General features: G+C 41.0%; 1 protein-coding gene across 1 annotated transcript; it reads right to left on the reverse strand.

The window, feature by feature from the left end:
* Positions 1-1,998: 1,998 nt before the first annotated feature.
* On the reverse strand, positions 1,999-10,528 carry kcnk1b (potassium channel, subfamily K, member 1b). The gene is made up of 3 exons (XM_083988330.1): positions 9,930-10,528; positions 7,526-7,921; positions 1,999-5,018 (listed from the first exon to the last, which is right to left on the reverse strand). The coding sequence occupies exons 1-3, from the start codon at positions 10,282-10,284 to the stop codon at positions 4,762-4,764; spliced, it is 1,008 nt and encodes a 335-aa protein (XP_083844456.1). The 5' UTR covers positions 10,285-10,528; the 3' UTR covers positions 1,999-4,761.
* Between the last annotated feature and the right edge of the window lie 966 nt (positions 10,529-11,494).

Genomic DNA, 11,494 nt, shown 5'->3' on the forward strand with positions numbered 1-11,494 from the left:
GCTACTGACAACTGTACTGTATGTACACGTTTGTGTGGGGGTACGAATTAAAAGCAAACAACGGAGGGACACAGCGCCGCACTCAAAGATGTGATGTCCACAAGTGTAGGTGTACTTTAACTGGCTGTGTGCCAGTGGTACAGAAGGTCTTTTGCTGTCGGACTCTCTGGAGTCAGCAAATGCAATCTCATATTGCAGTACAAGCACAGACCCCGCTGGTGCACACAGAACGTTTAATTCCCTGCTTTTCATTCAATACTTGTTTACTTCTTTTTTTATGAACACAAATAATATGAAACTCATTCAGTCTCATTTAGAGGGATCTGGATACTGGCCTCTTTGTCGACCTCTATAATGCCACCCTGCACGCACCAATGCCGCCACAGACAATTAGAACAGCAGAAGATTACACAGACCTGGTAGGAAACCCTGTTATTATTGTGTTAAAAAGTTGCACTGCCACATGCAGACAATGCATGTTCATAATTTCTATTTTAAACCTGCACAGTTTATATTTTTATGCACAAAGGCAGGGAATAAATAAATCATAAGAGTGTGACTGTATTAAGTGTGTGTGGGCTAACAGTAACACAACAGTGATGTGTTTTTGCTGAGTTTTTCCAAACTATAATAATGTAGGCTACTGTATATAAAGGAGTTTTATTACAGAGTCAATATACTTCTGTATATTGATTTGCACTGTACGGATTGAATGAGAGCAAGAGGTGAGTTGCATGTGGCTCTGGGTTGCTGTTGTTGTGTTTTGATAGATTTCCTACTTTAAAGCAGGGATTCAAATCTGATTACAGTCAAATTTGTTCTAATCACATTATGCAAATGAACAGACACAGTTGCCATTCTGTGCAGAGTCACAACATGGCAGATTTGTATACTGTATCAAACTGTCTGACAATCCTCAACAGTTATTTCCAATTACTGTGCGCCCACAGGTAATTGTGTTCTCACAACGTGCGCTCAATAAATACTTTGCCAGGAGCTGCCTTCGCCTCATCTTCACCCAGGCAGTTAAACTTGATAACATGGATGCGGGCTCAGCTGCTCTGCAGTATGAGGTGCCTGCATGTCAGAGGTAATTACACTTGTGTTCAATAAGAAATACAGCTGCTGAATAAAACAAAGCATTGCATTTTTTCCCTAGTCTATAATGTGTTCGGCTAGGGGCCAACACAATAAACATACAAAATTACATTTGCTCTCCACATGTTTTCCACCCAGAGCCACAAAATACAATCAAGTGCTGGGCTGAATCCAGATGTTAAAAGGTATAACATTACTATTACAGATTAAAGTTTTATTTCATCTATTAGGTGCCATTATTTCTTTGTGCTTATTATTTTGAAATCATAGCGAGAGTTTATAAACCAGTGTATACAGCTTTGTTCTTTGCATGTTCTCATAATAAATGAGTGTCTTTCAGCAGCTAACGACGTCCTGTCTTTTTAAGAAGTGCCACATTTGATGAGTCTGATGTGCAAATCATTTCCATTTATGCTCAAATAAGAAAAGCATTTTCTGCTCATCACTGCCTGGGATGTAAGGCTCTTGTGCAACCACCCCCAACTTCAATTACTGCTCTTCTGTGATGGAAACAAAGATGTGCTAAACATCCACCTCCATTTCATATTCGAGGATTAGATGGAAAACTAAGAGAGTGTATTCAAGAACCAACAATTTTATTCCTACTTAAAAAAAAGGACCTCAATCACCTTCATTACCATTTGTTCTCTTCTTCTTTCCCATTCATCCGAGTGGTTTTGTGTGCGTACAACTGTCCATGGCTCTCGCCCTTAAATTCATTCAATATTCAAGTATATTGTCACTTTGAATACATGTTATATAATAACACATGTTGCTGGAGGCAAACAGCTGCATGCTTTTTGTCTGTGACCTGGAATAATTAGCAAAGAATTCAAGTGCAGTCATAATAAACCAACACTTTATTTAAGACACTGATATTTTACAGTTCATGGAGTCACTTCTTATGCTGAAAATGAAGTTTACACAAACCCTTGATGGCAAAGCAGCATTACAATGTCGGTATTGTAACACTGAAATACTCAACTGTGCATATTATGTATGTATCTACAGTATGCGTCACAACTGCTGGAGAGATATGTACAGAAACTACATGGGTCCAAAATATTCCAAACATGTCGGTATTGTCAGCATAAATACATAATGTTAGTGTGCTTCCATTTGTTAATCCTGGACACAATGTTTACTCCCTGAACAAAGCTAGAGATACTTCACCTTCAAGACAAACTGCATGATGACAAACACTGCCAGCAACAGTTCACGCTGAAGGGTAAAAGCCGTGACATCAGTCTATTCAACGCATCTACAAAAACAGAGGAATGTCGTACAGTAAAAGAGAGAACACCCCCCCCCCCCCCCCCCGTCCCGACAAACATTACCAAAATTCAAGTTCTCCTTTTTCTCAGCAGACAATATGAGCAGTATCAATGCTTCACAGTTTACATGAAGGCCAAGACTGGTGAACAAAAACATGAAGAATCCACCACTGATCGATGAAGTACAATATCGGTCAGATCAGTGGGGGAACTCAAATGCTGACACAATCAAAGCTCGTTTTTCAAGTGGTCACGGCGCCTTGCTGCAGCTGAACTTACAGTAAACGTCACTACTACTAAGCTAAACAGAGCCGGCACATTAGCAAGAGAAAAATGCTATGCGCTGGTCAGGCCTCGAATCTCACTTTAGCAAACAGCATTCATTCATTACTGTACATTCAAGACTTTATAAAAGGCTGCGACTGTGTCATGAATGTAGCACAGAAAAAGATGAGGTCAGAAATTCAGCAACAGAGACTGAAACACTGTTAAAACTCACACAGATGCACGTCATGTTCGAATGAATGCATTAAATAAGTAAAAATGACAAATGTATCTGCATCACAGGTAAAAGGCTAGACTGCATGTGTGGGTGCCTGCACCAAACAGAATGTTAAAGGACGGATAATGACATGAAATTAGTACTTCTGTCAAGGCTTTTTACCTCCTGCTAGAAATGTAGTTTTTAAGACACACAGAGGAGTTCAGTATCACTATCCTGCAAGTGCAAATCCACTGGTTTAAATTCAAATAATGGAAAGCCTTCTCCCTTGTTGGGGGAGATTAAAAACTGATGTGGTAGATAACCAGAACGTGGATGGTTCAATCTAAGCTGCTTGAATTTAGTTTCAAGTTTCCCTTTCGTACCATTTTTTTTTAGTACAGAATCACTTTCATAAATTACTAACAAAATTTTGTAAACCTCCCTTGTGTCATATCTAAAAATATATTTTTCGACATTCAAAAAGGATGTCAATACAGTAAAATAGTTTCTGTTCAACGTCTTGCCTTTACAGATCCTCCACAACAGAAGTAACAACATCTTTTTCTTTAAAAATATTTCCTGTTTCACTGATGAAATCTTTAGAACCGTGTCCTTTTTTTCCCTCAAAGAAATCCCAAACAGTTTTTTTTCCTGTACCACTGTCTGGTTTCAGTACATGTGCAAACTGAGCTCTCTCTCTATCGACAGTAAAATGCAACAGGGCAGCCGGCGCTCTGTGGTTCCCTTTTTAAGCTGGGCTAACCTTGTTTCCCTTTTCACACAGTCTGGCACACATTAAGCAATTCAGACAAATCAATAAATTATAGTGCTTATCACCACATATGGACAACTCTGAAACAGCACTGCAACATGTTGGGGAAAAAAATACACACATCTGCAAAAACACTTTTCCTCACAATGAAATGCGACGGCGTGGAGTGCAAATAGAACGGTCAACTCTGTAAAGATGAACCAAAAGTGCTGCAAAACATTGACGGAGTAAAGTGGTTTTGCTTATTGTTCGTGACATGCATTGTCTGTTTCTGTTCAGATGCTTTTGTTCAGGATCAACTGCAACCTCTCTTTCAGTGAACCATGTGACCCGTGTTATGCAATGGAAAAATTGGGCCCCTGAAACTTTCAAAAACTCTTCAAAAATCGATGGGAGTCGACCAGCTGAAAGGACTTCACAGCTCACCCATCAACAAGCTTCGATCGGTCGACAACCAGCACTTTGAAGATTATGTAAAAAAAAAGATTCTGACCTCAAAATGACCGTTAATTACTGGACCTGTTCGTATGTTTTGGCTTCACTTTGGCTCATAGTTAAGAGTTGTGTTCATTCTAGAATCTAGATGACACTATATTACATCCTTAACCTGATTATGTACATTCCACATACCCGTCGCTCATCTCTATTAATAAGATACATACATATTGTTCCACATATGTACTATTTTGTGACAGACTACACTTAATTGTCTTACACTTCATCTAGATTAAAGAGACCAATTAGTTCCTAAAGTGTCGCTAAATATTCAGTAAATAACAGCTCATAAAGGAGCTTAGCTCCTGTGAGTCATAAATACAGCAGAAGGCTTTTCTTTTACCACTGATTTTATCTCTAGAGTCCCTTTTAAAATATTAATTTTCTCCCTAATTAATGTGCATAAAGTGAATTTCTGCTGCATAGCACTGTGATGTCAGCATTGTGTTTGGTAAGGACGATTGTTTGCTTGATCTCAACAGTCTCAACTGGTTTTATGACTAAATTTTGCAGGGCTGAGCTTTGCAGGATGTCTAGAGCTGAGACTTAGGATCTACTCATTCTACTTATACTCTTGCGTGCATTACCCCCCGCTTATGTGTTTTCGTCCTTCAAATAGGTGTTTGCTTCGTCTTTGTTTACTGAATCATGGGGTCATCATTGGGGGAGACCAGAGTTGGGACGCTAACAAACGGCTGGGTCTTGTCTTCATTGTGCATCGTGGCTCTGTTGGACACCGTAGTGAAGGACAGCTGGTCGTGCTCCAAAATGGCGAGGCGGTCGTGTGGCTTCTCCTTCTTCAGGTAGAACATCTTCCTCAGCTGCTTCAGCTGCTGCAGCTCGCAGAAGGTCTCCAGCACCACCAGCATGATGATCAGACCCAGGATCAGGTAAACTGAGAAGACAGACACACAGGTAAAGAAAGGGGCTGCATATTAAAAACGTGGTTTGTTTCAGATTTCTTCCACAGCCCTGATCCCCAACTCATAGTCTGTGTTGTTTGCTTTCTTCTCTTATTGGTAAAGCTTTGTCATTCTCTGTCTTGTTTTTCTACCTGACACCTACCTGCCAATGGGACAAGAGATAGAAATGAGCCATATGGCTATAATCTCATTCATATTTACATTATAAATGTCCATTATTATGTACTGTCCCATTTCCTAAACAAATAAATTGAAATTGAAATGACATTACAATTGAAGAAGTATGTTTGTAGAACTGAAAAGTGACTTTTTAAATGACACAGTTTATACTTTTCAGTCTTTTCTAGTATAACTGTAGAATTTCCTGTAGGTCATGCCGTTATGATGAATCTCTTCCCTATCGTCCAAAAGCCGGTTGTTCACTTGCATCGACACAAGAGGGCAGTGGTTAGGCAGCACATGTTCACAAGAACAGTGTGCTGCTTTGTTGTTGTGCAGTCTTATGGGAAGAGAAACAGAGAGAGACAATGCTAAAAATCCTCCCCGCCCACGTGCACATGCAGATGGGTTAGAGGTAAAATCTTTCACTTCTACCTGAAATCGCAAAACCTATGTCAGAATTAACACGGAAAAAACCCCCACGAAAGCGCAGAGGTGTGGTTAGACAGGTGTGTGACCTACACATAAGTACATGTGAAAACCCCATTTTGCACCTAATAATTCACCGTGGCTTTGCATTTAGAGCATACAGTAACCTATATATAGAGAATGTGGCTACACCCTGAATGCACATCATAAAAGCAACGACTGCTTATCACCAGGGGCAAAATCAGGGCTTGAGCATTAACCGCAGCAGACTGTTCACTATTAGCTCTTCTCCTCAACATCTCTTATTACAGGCAGTGGTGATGTCACTTCCAAATGGACATGTAGCTTTTGCATAGAGGAAGTTGTATAAATGTGTCCAGTGTCCTTTTGTGCAAACAAACACATTCTGTCTCCTCCTACGTGTCGACACATTGTGCCTACTGAATGACGTCTATCTGGCTGGTGCGTACCACACACCCACAGTGTGCATGGCAGGTGACAGTTCACTGGTGTAGCCTGTCAAGACTTGGTGGGTTCAGTTCAGTCATTTGTGTGTTTTTTTTAAATTATTATTTAATTCTTGTGACACTTAGGCCTGAGAGTACTGCTGGGAGCAAGCTAGCTACACAACTGTAGTAAATGCCTCTCTACTCTGCTTTAGGCCATTTGTAGCTTTCCCTGCACAGTCTTGTTTCATCTGAATGGCATTAAACACAGCAGCTTGACAACATTCACTGTGTAGAAAAAAAAACCCAAACAGCTATTAAAACCAATCCCTTTAAATCAGCTCTGCATTGTTAAGAGAAGTATAGCACACTGAAGGCTGCAGTGATCAAATGTATTGATTCTTTTCATTTCATTTTGCAATCGCAGCCTATTTTAACCCTCTACTATACATTAATATAAATATAAATATATAAATTAAAGTGCGATAACTGCTCTCTGATCTGTTAAGTCAAGCTGGGATAAATACAATTTGAATTTACCACACTGAAAATGGAATAAAACGTTGTTTTTTTATGTAAGCTTTCACTTAAAGGTTCAGTGTGTAATAATCGGCAAGGTTTATTGGCAAAATCTGAATATACTACCCATGAATATTTGTATAAGTGTATAATGGCTATAAAATTTGTTTGGTTTTCATGGCCTTATAATTATTATTTTATTTATACATATAGCAAGGGTCTTGCTTAGAGAGTGTTGCCATCTTGGGCCGCCATGTTTGTACGGCAGCCCGAACGAAAAAATCCAGCCAGCCAGAGAGCACGTTTCGCGTCCCAGTCGTGGTAAACACCTTTTTTTGAGTGAGAACTGCAATCTAGAATCTTAACGCTAGATATCACGGTTTAACCCCCATATTACACACTTGACCTTTAACAGGTCAGAAAATAGGCCCGGCTGCTTATGTCACAACCAGGTAGGTGATAGTTCACTGTCATAAAACCCGCTGTGTGTAATATTCCAACATCAGCAAAATACTACAGCGTCAACTCTGAGAAACCAGCACTGTGAAGAGAGCATTATAATAGTGAGACCCAAATTATTTTATAGGATTTACAGGGTTTTATTGCAGAGTTGATTTATGGACCAATAAGGAAGAAAGTGCTGCTCCTCCACCGCAAACACACGACGCAATGATATCCGCTTTCCAACAGGATGCATCTTAGTTTAGAAGAAATCTGGCACTGATTTGAAACACATCCATCCTCTGGTCACAGTAACTAGACGGAAATGTTGCATTTAATTTGACACTGATATATGGAAGCCTCACTTAGCTCCATTAAATGCAGCTCAGTAAGTATGGAAATGGATGTAAGAGGGATTGATGTTGGACCTCACAGCTGTTAAAACCCTCAGAGCGGAAATACAGAGATTCATCAGCAGCACTCACCAGTGATGCCCACTTTGTAGAGCTCCCTGAACCTCTGGTTAGCAGCTTCTCCAGGTACGTAGTCTCCCAGGCCGATGGTGCTCAGGGAGATGAAGCAGAAGTAGAAGGACTCCAGGAAGTTCCAGTTCTCCTCCAACGCAGAGAAGATGGCGGCGGGGATGAGGAAGAAGCAAGAGATGGCCACGGTGGCGAGCAGCGTGGCGTGAACGATGGCCACCAGCGGCTTGGACAGGCCCCAGCGCGTGTGGATGTACATGATCGGCCTCCGCGTGCTGAACACCATGATCCTCTGCACCACGGCGGTGAGGAAGAGGAGGGTGAAGGGGATGCCGATCACAGAGTAGATGATGCAAAAGGCCTTCCCGCCGTCTGACAGAGGCGCCGTGTGACCATAACCTGCGGACGTGACGTTAAAACGTTTCAGTTATAATTATAAAGGCTGCTGCTGGAATGTCAACTCTCACATGATGTTAGTCTTTATTTCCTCATGTGGTGCTACAATGTCAGGTGTGAAAGTGTTTAGGTAAATATTAACCCACAAAGGGGATTTGTAAGCGCTCAAACCTGCTGCATCTGTGGGTTTTTTTATGGAAATGAATCTGCATTTTACATAACACACTGTACCTGCTGGCAAATATCACATCCTCAAATGATCTGCCTTTGCTAATAATCAAGCAGCCTAATATCTGACTGTGGTTGGACAATATAAAGCACTGATGATTATTACTGTAAATTCATATGGTGTTGCTGTTGAAGTATATGTAATGTAAGAGCTTGCATGTTGTCTCCTCCACCCTGTTTTGGAATCCAGCCCGTTTCTGCAGCTTATTTGAGCTTTATTTATTCAGGGAGGGTTGGCTGAGCATACATTGGAAGTGTTCCCTGAAATAAAATACAAGAACTGACAGAATCCTATTAAATATAAATGTCATTAAACTCAATAATGGATAATAAACAGTAAGTAAGAGCAATTGCAGGCATGTAAAGGTTGATTACTGAGAACAGTCTTTGAGTTATGTCACATTGATGTGAAGGAGGCATTACTGTAAAAAACAAAACAAAAAAAAAACAACCAGCATGTTCTCATGAAGTGGACCCTAACAGGAGTGTTAAAAATACCAAGGCTCATTGACAATAGTGTGCAAATGAGTAAACAGCAGTGTGTGTGTTTGCTTGTGCTGTATATGCTGCTGAAATCCTAAACCACTCACTTTGGGCTTCTGCTTCAACACAAGGCAACTACTCTTCCATTAAAAATAATGAATATGGCTGCAAAAGGAAATGGCCCATCATGGTGTCTGTCTGATCATGTTGTTTCATATCTACTTTGCTTTGTGTAATCTCAGGGGCTATGCAGCAGTTACAACGGACAAAGAGAAACAAAACGAAAACCAAAAAATACGAATTACAAAAGATGCCTGGCTCAGTTTGATGTCTGGGTGTCTGTCGAGTTTCTGTTTAGCCATCAACAGCATTTTGTTGAGACACAAAACAAGAAACAAAGAGCTTTAATGCAGTCAGACAGCGTAGCTGCTGCTGCTGCTGCACACAGTCTATCTCCATAATCACATAGGCCCTATGATGAAACCTCACAGATAACTGCTGCCATGTGGCCAGACTAAAGTTCCCATACTGAAAGACAGGTATCTGCATGGCATGTCCTTTTGTGCAATAGCAGATAACAGACAATTCTCCAGACACCACGCACAGTGTCATGCAAAACTGTCCTAATGCCTACGGACAAAATATACAAGACAATTTGTTTAAAGGATTTGCCTGAATTAGAATATACACTTTCCTGAAGGGGGGAAAAGAAGGTGGTGTTGACATATAACCTGTCAAGTTTCTTCCCTTCTGGCCCAGAGACTGGACATAGGTCTGCGTCTGTCCTACATACAGTGATACATTGTGGGTAAAGCTTTAGGGCTGCTCCTTTAAAGCAAAATGTTTGGTAAAGGCTGAGCTGAGAGAGAGAGAGAAGCAGTGTTCACTTTGCCAACATAAACACATCATAGAAAAACACATGGCCTGCCTTTAGCTCCTATACTTAAACAAGTAGGCTATATAATATAAAGGGTGAATGTATCCAAACGCATGATCAGCATGTTTTAAAGTGAAGATGAAGCTATACTATTAAATTAAATTTGCAATTGGTAAAAATCAGTTTTCTTTACAGTTATCGCCCCCTTTTTTGTGCATTCTGCAGGAAATACGTCTGCGTGGCCTAGATGTGGCAGGGCAAGTCAGATACTGATGTGTTGATAAAATGAAGAGACAGGATGAAGGCCATAACAGGAGCCCCAGTTTGCTGTCTTCAGCTGCGCACCGGTCCGCTGCTGCAGCATCACCTGAACCTGATCTAACACCGACCATCGCCAGCCTGTCGGCGGCGACCTGCACTCACCTGTGGTGGACAGCACGGTGCTGGCAAAGAACAGGGCAGAGGTGAAGTCCCAGTTCCAGTTAGCAGAAGCGTTGTTGAGGATGGAAACCCCATAGTTGCTGGCATCCAGGGCTTTCTTTAAAAACCGCTCCAGGCGCTCCTCGGACAGACACTCGTTGTCCTGGAGGAACTGCTTTTTGACGGCCCTCAGGTCCTGGCGCAGGGCGTCCTCATACGGCAGCTCCACCGAGGAAAAGACAACAGCGCCGAATACGAGATAAAGGAGATACCCCAAGACTAGAGACACGAAATACCACGTCGATTTGTGACTCTGTATCAAACGCACACAAGAATTGCTAGCTAGAGACTGGAGCATTTTTAAGAGGTCTGTCACCTCCGTGTTTACGGCAGGGGTCTCTGGTGATAAATTAAAAAACTAATGTTATTAATCTAGCCGCCTTCACGTGTTATATTACCCGGAATGTCTCCTAGCGACGAAGACAAAGCTCAAATGAAGGATCACTTCCCTCCGAGAAACCTGCTCAAAACCTGCTGTGGCGGCTGAGGCGTTCAAGTGCAAATCGGATATCTCAGAATTATCCAACGAAAAGAGCTGGGTTTTGACTACAAAGCATAGACTGTAAAGCTACAAAGGCTGATAGTCTCCTCCGTTTTAAGTTGTGATCGACACATTAAGGTTTTGAACAGACAAGTGCTAATGCAAGACGACTACGCGATAAAAAAAAAAAAATCCTTTTAAACTCAGACAGACGTGCAATCCTTTCTTGTGCACTTTTATTTATCTAAGTATTAGTCCAAAAAAAAGAATAAATAAGTTCTTGTTTGTTGCCTTAAAATGATACAAATTATGTTAATAAAACATTTAAAGTTGTGATTTAATTCCTAAAAATCACAAGACGAAAAACTCTCACATCCGTAGTTGTCGAAATTCCGAGCTACGACTGACACGTGAAGGAAAAAAGTGATGTGGCGGCGACAAAGGCCGTGTGACGTAAGGTCTCCTCTCCTCCCAGCTAATGTGTAGAGATGCGTTTCGGTTTCTATTGAAAGGCGTCGAAAGGCGTCACAAGAGTTATTGTTACTGTCCCTCCGCCTTTTATGTTGTCACTAAAGGAGGAAAGAAGAGGAAGATCACAACGCCGATGAAAGACACCTGGCTTCAGGGAGAACTGGCTCCTCAGGCTATAACAGCCCTACAGAGGACTTATAAAAAACTTATAAAATAATTGATGCATAAACATAAAACCACACCACAAAATTAGCTAATTGCATTATACAGCAACCAAGCATATAATATGAACATTAACTGCTATATATAGCCTTAGCGTACTATAACTTTTTTTAAATGTATTTCTACAGTGGCTTATTTAGTCCAGAAAGTTACTGTAGGCTACATAGGTTATTGTTCTGTCCTCATTGTATTCCATGACCCTGAAGAAAGAAGATACAGCACATCCCTGCTGTTCCTGCTTCTACAATTAGATCAGGCCTGACAGGTACTTTTTCCAGTAGTTTCCTGGTAGTGTTTTAATGTGATACTTCCTGAATCTGTCACTTCTGTACAT

Source organism: Trachurus trachurus, assembly GCF_905171665.1.
Source record: "Trachurus trachurus genome assembly, chromosome: 15".
In the NCBI taxonomy this organism is placed as follows: domain Eukaryota; kingdom Metazoa; phylum Chordata; class Actinopteri; order Carangiformes; family Carangidae; genus Trachurus; species Trachurus trachurus.